At 39.9% G+C, this 19,667-nt stretch overlaps 1 protein-coding gene across 12 annotated transcripts in view; it reads left to right on the top strand.

The window, feature by feature from the left end:
- The window catches only part of cacna1g (calcium channel, voltage-dependent, T type, alpha 1G subunit), a 213,037-nt gene that overhangs the window by 129,448 nt on the left and 63,922 nt on the right, over positions 1–19,667 (top strand). For all 12 annotated transcript variants that reach the window (XM_049562754.1, XM_049562752.1, XM_049562757.1 and 9 more), the window contains 4 exons: positions 2,324–2,424; positions 9,369–9,486; positions 14,396–14,464; positions 16,260–16,444. In XM_049562754.1, the coding sequence (XP_049418711.1) occupies positions 2,324–2,424; positions 9,369–9,486; positions 14,396–14,464; positions 16,260–16,444 (473 nt within the window). The remainder of the gene's footprint in view (positions 1–2,323; positions 2,425–9,368; positions 9,487–14,395; positions 14,465–16,259; positions 16,445–19,667) is intronic.

Genomic DNA, 19,667 nt, shown 5'->3' with positions numbered 1-19,667 from the left:
GACCTTTCCGGCTCCTTCAGGGTTATCTTTGGGCTCTTGGTTGTCTCTCTGATTAATGCCCTTCTTCCCCGGTCCTTTAAAGTTTGTGGGCATCCCTCCCCTGGCAGGGTTGTTGTGGTGCAATATTTTCTCCATTTTGTAATAATGGTTTTAACAGTGCTCAGAGGGATGTTCAAAGTTTTAATTATATTTTTATAACCCAACCTTGATCTGTACTTCTCCAGAACTTCATCCCGGACCTGTTTGGAGAGCTCCTTGGTTGTCATGGTGCCACTTGCTTGGTGGTACCCCTTGTTTAGTAGTGCTGCAGACTCGGTCCTTTCACAACATAAAAACTTAGATGATGTGACACATAGACTGGACATAGGTGGACTCCAGTTAAAAGATTGTGACTTTGAAGGTAATTGGTAGCACCAGGTCTTATCCGTGTGCTTCATAGTCAGGGGGGTGAATACACATGCATGCTTCTTTTCAGTTTATTAATTTATTCATTTAATGTTAAAACTCTTTCTAAACACTATAAATTTTGACTGTTTTTCTTAGTCCTGAATAACCATAAATCCCCCCTTGTTTACAGAGGAATTGTTCACTGTAGGGCAAACCTGCCCCTGGGTTAATGGTGTAGGGCTGGTAACATCTGCCAAATTATTTGAGTATATCCATTTGAGTTTAATTTAACTGAAAACTTGAATAAATCCACTCTTGCATCAAATTGTCTATCTACAGTGGTAGGAACAAATGATAAACCTCTAGACAAAATGGAGATGTGTGCGTCACTTGTTTTGTAGAAAGGTTGATACCACACCCTCTTGCTATGGTTGTGCGTCAAAGGTCTGTGGCCACCATCTCGTGTTGTACCATTTCCCCTGTCTGTTTTCTGGTTGTAAGGAAAGCCCCTGTTCCTCTGCTGATACCTGCTTTCTGTAGTGGAGTCCTCTAGGTGCAGTGCAGCATTCCTCCGAGGTTGCCTCTTGTCTCTGTCCTTCCCAGCGGTACACTCTGTTGTGTGAATAGTCCTCTGTATCCCTCTTGTACTGGATCTTTTCGCTTGTAGCAGGTGTTTGTATTTCGCCACAGACTGGTGGATTCATCGATAGCTTTGAAGTCAGGGCCTAATTTCTCTTTAGTTTTGTCTTCATGTTCTTTGATCATAGAATTATTTTGTTTCTTATGATACTTGCTCAGTGATCAGTAACATCAGATCAAATGAACATTTGTTTGGGATTTCCCCCATATCTGTGTGAATGTCTCACATTACGTGCCTATAGTAGGTTCTTTTTGGATCTTTAGGCCCCTGGGAATGCCCTTGTTGATCCAGTCTTCAGTCAGCATTGTGGGGTGTAGTTGTAGGCGCGTCTCTTTTTCTTTGAGTCTCTGAAGTTGGATTCTCAGCTTCTCTGTTGAGACATGGTTGTCCTCTGTAAGATTATCGCACGAGGGAAACAGAATCTTCTGGTCTTGAGTGAATAAGTGGATATTAGCACATTTCATGGTAAGATGGTTAATGTCTTGGAGTATCTCCATTATATTATCATGAGTAGTGTTTGCTTGCAAGATTCTGGAGTGCAAAGTGATATCAGGTGATTTTTTTAAAGGGCGATATTCACAGATCCAACTTTCTCTGATCAAGTTACACTGGAAATTATCACTTTAGTCTTGAAAAGAAGATCCCGCACAATTGATTGATGGAACAACATAGGTAGTGTGCAGCCCATTCCATGTGCAAAATTAGTTGTGGGTGTTTCTCAGTAATGACAGCGTCATGTGTATCATTTGTCACATTGTGTACCCCATTGGAAAAAGGATGAAAACAAGGGAACAAGTGCAGCATGGAAAATGAGCGTGATGGTTTCCAACATAGGATAATCTACAAGGACATTTAATCATAGAAATGACATGAACGCTGGAACATGTGATGACATTGTCAATGAAATACTACTTTCAAGTTTACGGATGAGTTAAGTAGTTGCCTTTACCATATTATTACATTGAGCACATCCTCTGGGGAATTAATGTAGAAAGTGACAAACAAGTATACATATGAATACAAATATTTTGTGAGTAATAGTAATCATAATATTCATCTATGTAGGACATATATAACAGGGACTTCTATATACATTAAAAGATCATCTGCAAATAAATGTTTACTGTATATTGATGGTGCAGGTTGCCTTGTTTTATACAAAACTGAAACAGTTTTGTAAGAACAAACCAATTGAAAAACTTACATCCGTGTAGAATAAGTGTGGCTCACAATATGCAACATGAAATTGTGAACATATGAATAATGAATGCACTGTGCACTTCCTCCTCCCTCCAGGGTCGTTTTGCCAGACTGTTCCGCTGGCTGGAGAAGAAGCAGCCGGAGTGGTGTAAACAGAGAGACACCTGGTCACTCTACCTCTTCCCTCCAGACTCAAGGTACCATTCACTCCTCTGCTCACTTCCATTACTCCACCCCTTTGCCCTGTACTTGGTTTTACAGGTACTTTTTCAATAAGATACAGCACTCAGCACTCTTAAAGTCTGTCGTTTCCAAAGAAAAACTGTCAGTGGCAGGATAAATTAGGTTGTGTGCTTTAAAATGAAATGAAATTTTAAAACACAGCACTTTTTAAACGATAGCTTTTTGTTATCAGTGTTCAGGATTAGACTGAGCCATCATCTGACAAGAAGAGGAATCTTCACATTGTATTTGACTGACATCCCATAATGCTGACTGTAATGGCAAAGTGTTATTTTTTTCTTTTTTTTTTTTTTGCCGCAATGTGAGCGCAGCATTTTTTTTTTCTTCAACTCCTATTCCCTCCCACAATCTCACTTCAGAAGTCTCTTTTATCTGCACATTTCTGCCATGTCAGGGGTGAGTAAAGAGCAGGGGGAGGAAGGGAGTTTCTCCTGCTGCTGCGTGTTATCTCAGCCACGTGCTGAATCCATCGCTTCCCACTCCTACTTCGCCCCCTCTTCCTTCACTCCTCCTCCCCTTCTGGGGCTTTGATCTGTGTGTCTCTGCTGTCTATTTGGAGGATGTGGCTGTGGAGGCAACACCAAGCAATACCGGGCCCCAGCCTGCCACCACTGCACCGCAACATGCTAATTAAACATCAAACATCAAGTCCCCACTCACCCACCCCGTAGGAACTTAATGTTACCCCTCACTAGTGTCGTATAATGTCCATTCCAAGTGAGCTGATGTTCGAAATTTTAAAACTCTCAGATACAGTGTAAAATGAGCTCCATCATCAGACTAACTAATGAGGTGGCAGCACCAGGGAAAGACTGAATAGACTACTTAAATTTCATGTTGATTCGAAATCAGTGTGGTGGTAGGGGACTTGACTCATATGACTTAAACTGAGTGAGACCTAAGTTGCATATTTGAGTGACTTGAGACATGCTTGACTAACACCAATAAAAGAATTGACTTTGACTTGGTATTCATGATTTGAGACTTGACTTAGTATTGAAACAGATCACTCAAAAGGACTTGAGTTTTTATAATAAATATTTTCATTTATTAGTTTGAGAAATAGCATTTTGTTTTTGAGACATGATTGGGTTATTTTTAGTGCAATCCTGGCAACCTACTAGGAAGCAGCAGACCAGGAAAGACAAATGCATGAGGCAGCTTTTACTGAGGGGGCTAGTCCAAAAATAATAACATTTGCATTCAAGGATTATGTCGTCGATGACGTAGAAGAGAACAGCAGGATGCAAGGTCTGCAGCTCAGAAATCAGCGACATGAACAACATATCATCCAACTTCACCCATCGCTAGAAAGCCCACAATGAAATATACATGTGTCTTTGTGGCTGACTGACTGGCTGCTCAAACCTTAGCTAGAAAGCTAACATTTGATCAGATCATCAGAATTTCATGAGTTGCTTGATTCTCACTACAGTAACTTGAGACTTACTTAAGGTGATGTTTGAGGAGGATTTAAATTTCAGTTCAACTTCACAAGTGAAATTAATGGTAAGCAGCCAACATCAATATCACTATGAATAACTGAACTATTAATTTGCATTGACAACGTAACTATTTGTGAATTTGAGCCATTTCAGAAGTTCTGGATGTTTCTCTCCTCTGTTGGCCGTATTACATGCTTTGGAAAAGATTAATAAGAAAAGCTCCCTGTAGTCTGTTATTTTCAGAGTATTAAGAAAACTGAAGGATCTTGGCTCAAACCTGGCTTCTAGCTGACTTTCAATCTCAGCGGGCTGTAACGTTTGGCCATGGCTGAGAGTGACATCGAGGACACAGGCTCTGCGTGGCGCCCATTCTGGCCTTGAACCACCGCAGACGCCCGCCTGTGCTCACAATCACATCAAGAGACAGCAGCATAGTGGGAGGCCGGAGTCCAGCCGATTTCACATGGACCCGAGTTCACCTCAACCTGCCTTTGCGCTCTCTTTTGTTACTGCTGCTACTGATGATTACTGCAGGGGAAGTCTTAAATGAGCGGAGGAGTGGGCGGGCCTTGAGGGCATACTGTGATGCAGTCACTGCGATTCCGCGTGTTCGCCATATGACTGGGCTGTGTAAGAACATTGGTCTGTCTTTATGGAGACTGGGGATGAGCAGGACTCACAGAGCTGTGCATATAGTCCCTCATATCAAAGATGATCAGATCATGTGGAACTACACTGAGTTGTAGGGGAGGTAGGTCATGTGAGCAGCATATGATAAGATACAGATAGGAATAGAACAAACAGACAGCAAGGAAGATGTTTCCAGAGTTACAGTAAATAGTGAAAGTAATGATCTGTGGCATCTTTATGTCGAAACTCTGTGCGTTCCTGCTTCCCAGTCCCGAATGATGTAACAGAAAAGTGATTCCGCCTATAGCTGGAGAAAACATTAAACGTTCTCACCATCTGTCAGCTTTTTCCTGGAAAGCCAGCTCACAGGAAGTACTGCGGTTTATGTCTCTGGTTTCTGGTTTGTTTGGAATGCACAGAAGAAGAACCGGATAATTAGCATGAGCGCCTCTTATCTCTTCTTGCTATTCTACACAAAGAGGGTGGGTAGAATACTGGAAATTTATACCGATGTAAAAGTACAATTACTCCCATAAAAAACGACTTAAGGAAAATACTATTTGAGAAACCTACTCAATTAAAGTAAAAGTATACCTGTCAATATGTTACGTACTTAAAGAAGAAGTTACTTTCCGTGAGGGCCGGTGTAAAATAATTAATAAACAGCACTTGTTAATAAAACCTTTTTATTCAAGTAAAGCAGATCGGCTAATCAAACGTATAAGAATCGCCTATACAACTGAGATGCAAACAGTTTCCCACTCTCTCTCCATCTCTTCCACTTCTACCCCTCTTTTCCATATTGCAACATCAAAGATTAACATTATACATAAAAAATTAAAGTAACTAGCATTATCCAGCTAACTACATTTTCACGTACAGTATGTGCAACGTATTTCAATGTTCTTGCAGAGTTAAGATGAGTTTTTAAAGGAAGAAATCTCAAGAGGCATAGCACTTTATTATATAAGTTATGTCTTTATTTAGATTTTGCTAGTGAATGTGGCTAAAATGTGACTAGTGATTGTCATTGGAAGCTTCCTTTTGTTCTGGGTTTTGCTCCATCGTCATTGTTTTGTGGTCAAAAGACAGGTGGGGCTTATTTTTCTTTCAGGCAACTGCAGCTTGGCATCTGCAGTAGAGGCGTTTGTCGTGTGCGGTGCCTCCATACACTCAACCCTCGCGTTTAGAGCAAACTAGTTGTAACAAACATATAAATGGCAGATGTAGTGAAGTCAAAGGTAGATTTCTGGCTCCAAAATATACTTGAGGAAGGAGTAGAAGCAAGATTTAAAGTACTCATTCTCTAAAAAAGTTGCTTTTCTACTCATGTGCATTACTTGTTATGCGATACTACCATATGTGTTGACTTGAGTCACATGACTTGGACTCGAATCAGACTGAAGTCACAAATTTGATGACTTTAGACTTGATTTGACAAAATCAAAAAAGACTTGCAACTCAACTTGGACTTAAACATCAGTGACTCATGACTTGAGCCTTTTGACTTGAAAATATTTTATACCTTCCCTCAAACCCAATGATTAATTGTTCAGAGTAATCAATTTCCCCATATGAATCAAGTAAAATTAACTCTATTCATTCCCAGCAAGTCAACACAGATTTCCCAGATTGACTTTGTTTAAATCAGTGCTACAGTATCCAATCAAGTTTCAAGTTGCAGGAGGGAAATATGACAGACTTTTTATTACTTATCAATTAGAAAAAAATGATACCATGGATAATTTTATTCACATACAAAAACTATGTGGTGGTCAGCAAAAACCACATTGCAGTATGCAAAACATGGTTGAAAATTACAGATAAAGACGCAACAACTTCCAACAAACTTGTTTTAACAAGTAAATACACAAAAAAGGAGCATTTTTGATTTATGTAAATTTAATATATTACCAACTATGTTTTTAAAGAGGTGTAAAATTTGGCTAAGAGCATATTATGCCTTGTTCAGGACTTGAAACTCAAAGTTTAGGCATTGAATTGGGACATGCCTGATTTGACTTGGGACTTGAATGCAGAGGCTTCAAATGTACCTGTGATTTGCAATACAAGGACTTGGTCCCACTTTATCTGGTTATTACCCACCCCTGCAAAGAGGTCACGCCAGGACCTGAGTGAGCGCCAACAAACAGACTTGTTCAGCACAAGATCCAAGCAAACATGTCACACCACCGCCTACACTGTTAGAGTGACAGGTGATTTCTGGTGCAAAAACACCAGAGACGTTCAAAGATTAAAAAGAATATAAAAATAAAGTAGATGAGGAACACCAAGAGTTGGCTGATGATGTAAAAATCAACTAACACTTTGGGGGAAAAGTGTTGAAATGTACAGATTTGCAACTTTTAATTGGTAGTGTTTGGACACTCTTAGTGATATTTCAGAAGTATAAAACTAACTGTAATCAATCATGTCAGCTGTCATTTAGAAGCAGGTGAGGTATTGATGCCGGAAAACTCAAAAGGTCAGTAAATGAGGGGAAGCAAAAAGCAAACAAAATCCTTTCATATAAACATTCACGCATCAAGATGTCAGTGTTGGGGTTTTTTCAAATCTCAGGTCAGAAATATTTTTGCTCTTTGCTTGAGCACGTGGTGACAGTTTTTTCCTGTGTTTTTTTGGTGTGTTTTTGTAAGTCTCAGGCCATTTGAACTTGACATTGAAGTTCTCAGCCCACTTTCAAACCATGGAATCAGAGGCGTGTGTTTCCCATGTGACCTTCCTCCCTCCTGCTTGAGGATAACACATGAATTCTTTAGCATCAAGGCTCTGACGTGCAGATGTCAAAGAGGAATTAGCTCATCCAGTCTGTCTACTGTTTGCATAATGCTTATCAAAGTCAGATGACACGCATACATACACTCAGACTCAGCAAGTGTTGACACAATGGTGCCTGCGTTGCCAAATAAAGCCAAAAATCCAGATCTGAGCCTTACAATATTGTTCCCCGCTGTACACCAATATGAGCCATCAAAGCGGATTTGACACACAGTTTAATCCTTTCCACTGTATATAACAAGCATTCCCTCTTTCTTTCTCTCAGTTGTCGTGAGCTAAAAGCTTGGGAACCTTCTCATGTCGGGTAATGAAAGTCAGACATAATTAATGACTCCTAATTCTACAGCGGTTCATTACAGGGTTACTATATGTGAGACAAGCGCTCTTAAATTGAATGAGAATCATTCATTACTGTGGACAGCGTTTCAGTAAATGTCCTTGTACAGTGTTGTTTTTTATTTCAGGTTTTTCTTAGAACATACCTGGACTGAGCACTCCACTACAGTTCACAGGAACATTTAAGAGACATTGCAGATTAAGATTTTGCACAGTAAACACATGATAATCTTAAAAATATGATGCAGTATATGTTAAACTACTCATTAGTATATGCACTGAACAAAACTAGAAATACAGTTCTTCGTTTGTTCCCATTTTTAACGCCCCTGCACCAGCAATAGCCGTGGCTGGAGGCATTGTATTGATCGCAGTATCTCAAGAACGCCTTGAGTGGATTTCTTCAAATTTGGCACAAATGTGCAGTTGGGCTCAAGAATCAAGTAGCTGGATTTTAGTGGTCACAGGTCAGAGTTTAAGATCATTGTGACCTTGTCCGTCTTATTCTTGTGAAGGCGATATCTTAAGAACACCTTGAGGGAATTCTTTTAAATCTGGCACAAACATCCACAGATGAAATGATTACTGATTACTAACCTCCAAAATGATCATTTGTTTATCAGTTACTCACCCCATTTGATTCTTGAAATTTGGCACAAACGTCCACTTGGAGCCAATCATGTAGTGACTAGATTTGGGTGGTCAAAGGTCATGGTCACTGTGACCTCGTCCGTTTCATTCTGGTGATTGCAATATCTCAAAAGCACCTTGAGGGAATTTCTTCAAATTTGACACAAACGTCCACTGGAACTCAAGGATAAACTGATTAGAATTTGGTGATTGATGCTTAAGGTCACTGGGACCTCAAAAACATCTGCCATGACTTGAGAATTCATTCCCTAATTATGACCAGATTTCACACAAATGTCTAATAGGACACAATGATGAAGTGATGGCATTTTTTTATCCAAAAAGTCAAAGGTCAACTTCACTGTGTCACCACAATGTTCTACAAAAACACTTTTCTGGCCATTACTCAACGTCATAACTCAGGAACAAAAGGGACATTTGGTCAGATACTGAATTGGTGAATCTAATCTTGGGTGTCCACTTTGAAACTGTATAGATCTTCTGTCCTGCTGAATTGAAGGTGTATATTGAAACATCCATGTTTAAGAATATGCTGCCTCTTTGAAGCAACATCTATATTAGAGTCATTATCATGGCTACAGCTTCTTTGTTCAATCTTGTTCCTATGGTAGTCCATCACAGGCACATTGGTTTTGCTGATATAAATAGTCTTTTGCTGATATAAATAATTGTATGAGCCTGGACAGACATGGATGTAAACTGAAACTTGACTGATTGGTGAAAGTATCCAACTGTAAAGCACAAATTATATATATGTATATCTATATATATATATATATATATATATATATAGCAGTATTGATACTTTTACTAAATTGATACTTTAAAATTCCCTTCAGACATGTTTGAAGACAAATACAAATCAGTTTTGAATAATTTGTGTTTAGTTAAAAATTGTTAAATATATCTACTCCCTCCCCTAAAACCGAAGGAATCTTTGCCTTTATTAAGAAACTCACTTGTTAGTGCAGTTGCTTGTTTTGGATGGATACCTATTTATCATTTCTCTGTTGTTGTTTTTTTGTTGTTTTTTCCAGGTTTCGCATCCTGTGCAATAAGATTATCACCCACAAGATGTTTGACCATATTGTGTTGGTCATTATCTTCCTCAACTGCATCACCATCGCCATCGAGAGACCTAGCATCACCACTGCTGTGAGTCTAAAAACAACAGTACAAACACCCAGTTAGCTTCACATTATATGACCTTTTGCTCTGTAAAGTTAGAGTTAAGAGTCTATGAAAAGATTCAGCTTGAATGTGTTGCCTTCAGTCTTCAATGACAAGCACGAGAAGAAGAGAGAAAGAAAAAAGTCAGAAGTCAAGATGAAAGATAGGTAGAAACACAAAGAAGCATAAACACATATATTACATATTTATAATACAGAAATGTAATAAATGTGTGAATATCTATGTTGAATCCATTATAAAATACTCACTGGCAGCCTAAAAAACCTCAACAGAAAGGGAGAAAAAAAGGACGATGTACCTGTCAACAAGTTCAACCTTGATGGCTGTTCAAACAAACACACACACTCGTCCAAAACAAAATTACTACAGTAGTTTACTCTCCAAAGAGAAAAGAAGTGGAACACCATGTAAGCAGGGAACCACTCCTGTTTGACCGTGAGCCAGTAGCTTTGGGTAATGTGTGCTACACCTCTGTGTCTACTGCACTGCATCATCAACACCATCACCTCCTTAGCCAATGCACCATCCCTTCAAATAGAGGAGGCCTGGCTGAATGCCTTGCAGCAACACACACGCACACACACATCTAAGTGTGTGTCCTTTCATACTTCTAGCTTTAACATCGGAGCCCAGTCCAGCCGCTCCATACATAAACACAATAATTATCACTGTTTGATTTTTTTTTCCTCACTGAGCGAGGTGTTCCGTGGATGGACCTAATTGCAGTCCAATCTCGCTGGAACGCTCCGTTCTGCTTGTTTTGCGACTGAAACACGGAGGAGACAGTGCCGTTGTAATTGATTCAATTGTCTGTGGGCTGGCGTACGTGGCTAATGTCGAGGAAAGGAGATGTTTTACAAATGGAGCCCCGTTTAATCAGGGCACAAAGATCACACACACATACAGTATATATATGGGATGATTTCTTACCCCTCACCTCTGCACACACAGGTCTGTAACTACAAATGTGCAAAGTCCACCACAGCAGGCACCCTAACATTCACATCAGAGTGCAGTACTTTCGCATGCACATACATTTTGTCAGCTTCCTGCCGTGGCCGTCGTGTCCGGTCTGCACCCTGAGGCCATTATTGAAATGAGATGGAAATGTATGACGCAGCAAGCAGCCCGAAACAAGAGAACGAGCAGTCATTACAGTTTTGAGCTGCGATGCTTATTGCTCCAGATCTCATTTGGCCGGGTGGTCATTGCATGCTGCTATTTGGTTGCCTGTGTGGGTTGTTTTGAATTAATGAAGCCGATTGCGAATCGATTTCCACTCGCTGATTCTGTTTGGGCTGTGTATAACAGCCCAACATGTATAATTTATCAGTCCGCCGCTTCTCATTTGAAGTACCTGCTTAACATCACCCATGGTGCCAGCCTGACAAAAGACACATGTTATATTCTTTAAATAGAAATTTAGTCAGTAAGTCAATTTAGAGATAAAGCGTTTTAGTGCGGAATGCAGGCTGAATAATTAGTTTATGGTCTTGGAAGTTATGTCACACACTTTGTGTTTGGCTTGCAGTGCATTGCTGTTTTGGTTTGGTGCTGGATGTTGCTTGGATACTGTCTTCCTGTTGCTTAGTGGAAATGATTGAGGATGATTATACCACCTATTATGATTTATTATTCCTAATTGAGCTAGGGGACAATACATCACTGTCTAGAGTTCTAAATTGAATTATATCAGCATCACCAGTATAAAACACAATCAATCTAAGTTTTCTGCGTCCACGTCATCAACATTGAGACAGAGAGATAGCGCTACATGCTGGGCCATGATTAAAGCTTTCCAGGAGGTGTGGGCCGACTCTTTTCTGCTGCTTAGGAATGCAGGAAGGGTAGGTAATTGCATAATTGAATGCTGCATTAAGCAAGATTTTTATATAACAATGTATTCCTGTACAGTCATCTACTAAATTATTGCTATCATACAGAGTGTTGAGCTCCCTAAAAATTAGAGAGAGATACTGTACCTCTCCAGCAGTGTAGAATGCCTCGTGGAACATTGTAGATTACCCTCTGGAAGTGTATAGTATTAGGTATTGTTTTCCCTGGCTTGTTACTAAGCAAAATCATTTCTGGTCTATGTCATTATGTTCAGCATTATGTCAAACCAGGCTGAGCTAGAATGAGCTGTATAGGCTGCTGGCTTGTAGTTCCCTAAATTGTGGTCAGACACACTGGATGCCAGTCGGTACATACATGGTTGAACTGGGAATGACACCACCACTATTATGAGGAATGGGAGGGGGGCAAGAGGGAGACGGTTTACTACTGTTGAGAGAGCTTTGGATTCCTTTCACCATCTGACACAATAGGCCATTTTCACAGTAGGAACAACACAGGTGTAAATAATAAAAGTAAAGATGGCTGAACTCCATTTAGTTGCTCTGATTTCAGGATTATTGTATCTGCATGCTTGCTCACTGTCCCTCTCACTGGAGCTCTTGATTAAAACAGAGCCATTGTTAGTGTTATTAGTAACACCTGTGATTTTCCAACTATGACAAGTCAAAATGTCTGCTGTATGAAAGTTTTCTCTCTTGCTTTCAGTCCTCGGTCTTCTTTTTATTTAATTTCAGTTAGCCAAAATGTAAGTATACATATTGGAAAAAAAGCTACAGTAAACTTGTTGATTATGTGTTTAATTTTGTTCGGCTAGCTAGCTAGCGAAAACATCTAACGTTAGCTACAGCTATTTACATGCAAACAAACCTTAACAAACCTTATTTAGCCTGCTACAGAGGACAGTCTCAGTTTATTTTCGTTTATTTTATCATTTTGTTCATTTCAGTCAGCCAAGATGTAAGTAAAGAAAGTAAAGTAATGTTAAAAGTGATACCTTGCTTCAGTTTTGAGGGCTAACATTAACTAACATGACTACAGCTAACTTTAGCAGTATGCGGTATTTCAGCTAGCTAGCTAACATATTTGTTGAGATTTCAAGAACCAAATTTACCAGCCTGTTAGTGAAAACCCAGAATTTGTGAATAATTCTAAATTTAAAAAAATCATGTTGGTTATTTCAGTTTGCTGAACATACCTACATGGAAAAAATTAGTGTAGCTTTAGTGAATGCTTAACTTTTGCATGCTAGCTAGCCAAACTGGCTCCAGTAATTTACATGTAGCGTTCATTTTTTTCAGTTAGCAAGCTATTTGTTCAGTTTAAATCAGCATACATATAACATAATTTTGGAGCAAGTTCTCACCTTGTTCAACATTGTTAAGTTAGCTTTTTTCATCATTTTGTTCATTTCTGTGGGCCAATATGTAGCCTCAGCATAATGTTAAGTATGGGGGAAAAATTACCTAAATTTTTGCAGGCTATCTAACTAAAATGCAATTTATTTTTCATTATTTTCTCCAATTTATTTGGCCAAATATACTGTAAGCACATGCATTATGCAATGGGTAACTTCGAGTTAATACTGTGTTATTTTTTCAGGCTTGTTAGATAACGTGGCCTCAGCCATTTACAGTATTTCTGGCACAGCAGGGTGTATATTTTTAAACTGATCTAAATCTAAACCTAGATCTAAAGTTAACAGCTTGTAGGCTACACCTGGTAACATGATTATACTGTACACACCTAAATCAACCGGCTGTTTTCCAGAAAGTGATTGGACTGACAAATTTAGGCTATTGACCAGGGAATTCATGTTTCATCAAGGCATACAGCCTGAATTTTAACTTCTGTATCTCTTGCTCCTCTGTCATTCTATACCACATGCCTGTTAGTTCCTAATGAATGAAACTATGAAAACTCGTTCACAGAGGACAGGAATGGCTGCTGTCAAGACTGGAATTTATAAACCCTCTCAACGCCAGCATTCCCAGTGATGTCATGCCTGACATTCCCAGAGAAAACGCTGCAGGACTGCCATCTCTGTGTTTATGTGTGTGATTTTGTGTTCCTCGGAGCATGGGTGATGTTACTTAGAGGCCGTGGGAAAGGCAGCCACCTACACCCGCTCACATGCACACACCAGACACATATCCAGTACATAGACAGTCAGTGGCAGGAAGGGGTTGTGTCTCCTCAGACAGAGGGGAAGTAGGGTAAATAAGCAGTCAGTGAAGGGATTTTATTCTTTCTAGATTGCTTGTTTTTTATCTTAAGTCCTTGTTTAGCTCAGTAAATAGGATCCCATCCTCCCCTGCGTGCACTGCGCACACACCACTGAGCCATGCTGCCTCAGGCAACAGGGAAGCATGGAGTGCAATAAAGTGCATATAGAAGGAGATGTATTCACTCAGTCCTGATGGTATTGTGTTGTGTGCACATTCACAAAACAACATGATGGTGCTTGCTTTCTGAACTGCCTATTTATCTCTGATAAAAAAAAATAAACGACATGCTGGTTTAATTGGAAAACTGCCAATTTCAGCCTAAAATTTTCGCTTCTCAACACTAAAGCGTTTCACCAAGTGTTCCACAGGTGATACGATGCCGCTTGTCCACGGTGCAAATGATTTAATTCAGAGAATACTTACAAGTTTATTTGCACTGTGAAAAACTAAAGATAATGTTTTTTTCCACCAGTAAAAGGAAACTTTTAAGATTTTACGCTTAGATATTAGATGCCTTGTTTGAATTTTCCTGCAGTGATAATACATAGTAAACTTTATAATTGCCTGCCAGCCATCATTAGTGAGTGCAACAGAGATGTTTGTACAAAGATGTTTTCAAATACTGCATGAGGAAAATAGCTCCCTCATACATTATTCAGATCAATTTAGAAGCACACAAAGAACAAATTCAGTAGAAAAACATGCTTAGAACAAAAAATGTGAATTTCAAGTCATTAAAAGTGTTAGCATGTACCTCACTCATCCAGGTTTCTCTTCCTTCTTTACTGCAGGAGCGGATCTTCCTAAAATTATCAAACTACATCTTCACGGCAATTTTTGTGGCTGAGATGACTATAAAGGTGAGACACTCTGGATTTCCACTGACATGTTAGATTGTAAAACCTTTCTGTGAGAGTCCTCTTGGGTTACTTTCTAAAGCCCAGTCAAATTTGGTGAAAGAGTTTTGTTCTTTTATTTAATGGGATGCCACGTACTACTAAATATTGATTCTGTGGAGTGTCAAGCTTGCACGCTATGGCCACTGACTGCTTATGGTCATCATTTAAATGTGTGTTTGCTTTTCATTCTTCCATGAAGTCATCACTAATTTCTGTTCTCACTCACTCAGTAGACATCAGCTCTTTTGCCACAAAATATTTGGCAGCTCAGGATTTTTTTGGTACTGTACCTCATCGTTTGTCCCCAGCTTTGAAAGGAACAAGATGAAGCATCTGTGTTCACTCACAATGTACAAATTTTGCATAAGATGGAGAAACCGGCACCAGACTCCACAAACCGCTCAGACACAAAGCTGTAGAGAAAATACAGCTATCTGCCTGATACCCGCATGCACTGTAAGCCCCAAAAATACAAAAGAAAACAGAGTTCAGAGTGAGGAAAGGGAGGAAGAGAAGAGATTGAGACTCAAACAGACAGTGAACATACACACTGTACACACACACACTCAGGGCTGTTTCATAATGCTAAGCGGAGGATTGTCTCGCCAGTATTCAAATGGACCAGCTTTGAATGGAGGTCCATGCAGGCGTAGGCGGGAGCGAGCGGAGGCAGAGGGGAGGAAAGTTCATGGATGTCACTCATTCAAAGCCTCTGTCTCTATTTTTGGTCCCAGTGCGATTGGCGGGCTCACGAACGTGGGGCCCGTACACACAAGCACACACGCAGAGTACTGGTTGTGTTATTTCATTTTAAAATAGTGTTCTAAAATCATGTCATAGTTTGGTGTTAAAAGATGTGGGCAACTTAAATCACCTAAATTAGGAATTGCAGGATATTATTTCCATGGGTTAAATATAATGAGGTATAAAGTACAATATCTCCCTCTTAAACGTAGGGTAGTAGAAATATAATGTATCATTAAATAGATATACTCACATAAAGTATAATTATGTCAGATATTTAGGCCTAATAATGGGATGCACTTTTTTCAAACACTGAATACACACAGTGAAGAGTCAGTAGTAGCTGTCTGAGATCTGTTTCTGCTCATCAAATATGATCAGCCTCTTTGATGATTCCCAGTCATATACTGCATATACCGTCATGCATTAATTAGCATCACCTAATGTAAATTATCCTCTATCCATCTCCCACTTTTTCTCTTGCTCTCTCATCTCTTTGGTTACATTAGGTGATAAGAAATGCATGAAGCAAAGATAGCTGTCGTGGCCTGATTTAATACGTTTCAGCTACAAAAAAAACAACAAGTGAGCCAGTCTCTATTATTTTCTGGAATGCAAATTGCATTATGGGTAGAATAAATGATGAGTGGTACCTATAGAATTAGAAATGCGGGTTGAAAAAGCTTGCAGCTTTTCTGATCTTCGCTGCCAAGTTGGAAGAAAACAATCTACAATGCTGTGCATACAGGACATTAAGCATAATAAAAGCAAAAGATGTCTTGATAACAAATAAATCTGCAAACGCTCACACAAAAATATATATTGAATCACTGATTTGTGTATCATTTTATGCCACTAACATTTAGAGTTGATATTTCAATTTAAATGTATCAAAATAATATTGGTAACGCAGCAGTTTACCCTTTGAGCTTTCTGCTGCCTCAATAGGATACACTAACTCCACTCTGCTGTATGTCCATGTGTCATGCCTCTGTGTGCCATCTGTTTCCAGATCGTAGCTTTGGGCTGGTGTTTTGGGGACAAGGCCTACCTGAGGAGCAGCTGGAACATTCTGGATGGGATGTTGGTGATGATCTCTGTTATCGACATCCTCGTGTCTCTCATCTCCAACTCTGGTACCAAGATCCTGGGCATGCTCAGAGTGCTGAGGCTGCTGAGGACCCTGAGGCCACTACGGTAAGTGGCTCTCCTGGGGACGCCGAAATTTAAAGACAAACAAACACACTGAGAAACCAGCCCTGAAGCTGTTGATAGGAATCACAAAATAAAGTCTTACCACAAAATACTTAAATGTCTGACCTTCTTGGTGGGAAATATTAAAAGGCCAGAACAAACCGACCACATATACTGTATATAGGTTTGAGTCTCTCCATTTCCCAGACTCCTGGGATGAAGAAAGTGCCTGATATGGATGTTTTGTTTTAAAACGGAGGTGGAACAAACTGAGCTTTCTCTCAGCTCTGACATGTACCACCTTTTGGAGCTTTTGGGAGATGTATGTGTGTGTGTGTGTGTGTGTGTGTGTGTGTGTGTGTGTGTGTGTAGGCATTTATTTTCGTGTGCGTTCATGCATGTGTTATTGTCAGCGTGTACACAATTGCACAGCTATGTTTATTTGAGCAGAAGTAAGGCGGAAATCACCAATTTGGAGGCTGTATTTGCACTTACGTTTCCAAATGTGTGTGTATGTGTGGGTGCAGAGGGAAATCTAGAATGTGTGTCTTTATGAAATACCAGACAGGGTCTTCACATGCGTGCACTTCTTTGTCCTTAGTTTTAGCCTCAGTGTGTGTTCACGCGTGTGCCATTTGCATGCATGTAGCATCATGCTTGACTTGGCTCACAGCCGCACGCTTGGTGTCTCATCTTGTGAAGGGGAGCTCTCTAGGCTTTGCCCTCTCTTGAATATTTATTGCAGTTCTAAAGAAGAGCACACAAATCAAATATTCATCTTCTTCCTGCCAAATTTACCCACTAAACACCACTGATCTTTTCATCTTCTTTTGCTTTTGTAACTTTCACCTTTGACATGAAAGGGAAATCTTTTGCCAGGACTTTCCTCCCTGCCTTCAAACAGTTACTTTCTTCTTTGCGTTTATACTGTAACATTGGCGTGTGAACTAGGTAGTGAATTTGTTTGTGCTTCACATTAGGTGTACATGTATTTGCAAGTATGCAGTGTGCTTTGCTGACTTATGCTCAAGAATACTGCCACAGAAGCACTCATCAATGATAAGTGACAATTGTTACAGTCTGAGCAGGACAGACAGTGGACATAGTTTGGTATGTATGTGAAAGTATGATTTCAGTTTATAGACCCTTTTAGGGCCGACATCAGACTGACGTCATTTTATCAGCTGGACGCAAAACATGACTCACAACCACAGGGCTGTCAGCTACATAGGAGTCTCAAAATGTCGTCTTGTGTTATTGGGAGCTAGAATAGAAGGAGTCATGACTCAAAACTTCAATTTCTATCACATGCCAGCTGCCACGGCCCATCAACAAAAACAAAGACAGCTTTGGTTAAATATGATAAGACAAAAGGACTGGACAGAGGTGATCATCAAAAATGGTCTCATGTGCAGTGCACACTTCATACCTTATTTATAATTTCAGTAATACTATAGTACCACTGCTGGATGACCAGACGCACATACATACATACACACACACACACACACACACACACACACACACACACACACACACACGTACACAAGTAGACGGACAGACAGTGACAGAAGATGAGCTCTGTGTGTGATTTTAAAACAGTAAAGGAGCAGAATTGCTTTTTAGTTTACTACATCACCCCTTCAGCTTGATTAATGATGGCATTTTGTTTTATAACAGAGAAAGTAAAGTGCTGTATGGTTAGGGTTATCAGGCACTAGTACCAAATTACAGGTACTGGAACCATACCGGTTCAAATGTGAATGGTACTCTGCCCTACTAACAATTAGCCAGTCAGCGCTACAAGTGAGACTAACTGCTGTTAAGCATTGTCATGCTGTGACCCATAACTGAGGAAATAACAATGGTGCCAGCTATAGACAAGATAGATGCTGCTATCCAGGCTGACATGTGAATTTGGATTCAACATTGTTTTACTTTGCTCAGCTCCAGTCTTAAAGCTCCGGCAAAACAAGTATGCTGACATGACTACGCATCAATGTGAACTTAAAATAGGGCTAGATTGAGGTAGGTACGTTGGTCTCTCGTATATGTTGACAATTCTGTCTAAATTTTAGCCAAAGTATTTGGTAAAACATTTATCAGTGTTAACCTACAGACTCACTTCCTTACTTCAACTTTGACCTACTGTCCGTTCTGTAATTCAGTCAGCCAACTTGTGTGGATTAGGTTATTATTATGTGAATGTAAAATAATGCTTATGTGTGTCGTCTAGACTCTGACCTCCTCACTCCTCACAAGGAAAGGAGGGAGTGGGGAGTGATGGTAATAACATCCCCCTATAGTTGAACTCAGAGCCTACAAGTGAGTGGGTGGAGGGTCTTCTGAAATGCTATAGAAAAGCAGCAATGGACAGTGTGTCAGAAAAGAGTGAGCACATACACAACATACTTCAACATACTTCAGAATGTGGTTTGATTGCCACTGTGGTCCCTGATTACTGAAACTAGCATGCTGTTAACTTGCAAGTGAAATGTTAATGTGACATTAAAAAGTGCACTTGCTGTCAAACAAGAGGCTTTCTAATTAGATCTGGTGCAACTGCGACAAACTGAGCACTTGAAAAGAGTACCTGATTCTAACTGCTGCTGAATCCTCTTATTTAATCCCCGCAGGACAGCAAGGCTGAGGCTGTATTAATGTCGAGTAGGGAAGGTTTTAAAGTCAGATTAGGAAACATGTAGCAATTACAAGTTTGGGGGAAATATTCTCGAGAGCAAAGGGCAATCACTTCTCTGGGGAATGATGTCTTCAGTTTGAGAAAAATGCAGCATGGCAGAGAGAGAGAAATGGGATTATGAAGACTGTATGAAGACAGGCAGAGAGAGAGTGAGGGAAAAACAGGAAAGGATGGAAAAAGAAAGAGGAATAAGCAGAGCTTGGTTGCTTGGCTCTCCCCTCCGCTGAGGCTGCAGATGAGTTACACGAAAGTAATACTGTAAAATCATTTTTTAAGGTAGTAATTAACTTTCAATCCAAAAGGAGGAGCAGAGCATTAAAGGCTGTAGCATATTAAACTGTTAGTGTGCTGCTGTGGGTATACTGTATGGCTTGGTAATAGTGTACCGCAGGTACTTAAAACCCTGTTAAAGATAATTCAGTCTGGTCAACACAGTAAAATTACTGCTTGGGTTACATTAAAGCCATGTTTCAGTTTAAGTAGTCAACAAACATTCCTTTGGGGAGCAAAACATTTGTGGACCTA

Source organism: Epinephelus fuscoguttatus, linkage group LG20 (assembly GCF_011397635.1).
Source record: "Epinephelus fuscoguttatus linkage group LG20, E.fuscoguttatus.final_Chr_v1".
Classification (NCBI taxonomy): domain Eukaryota; kingdom Metazoa; phylum Chordata; class Actinopteri; order Perciformes; family Serranidae; genus Epinephelus; species Epinephelus fuscoguttatus.
This window is presented reverse-complemented; position numbering and strand designations above follow the sequence as displayed.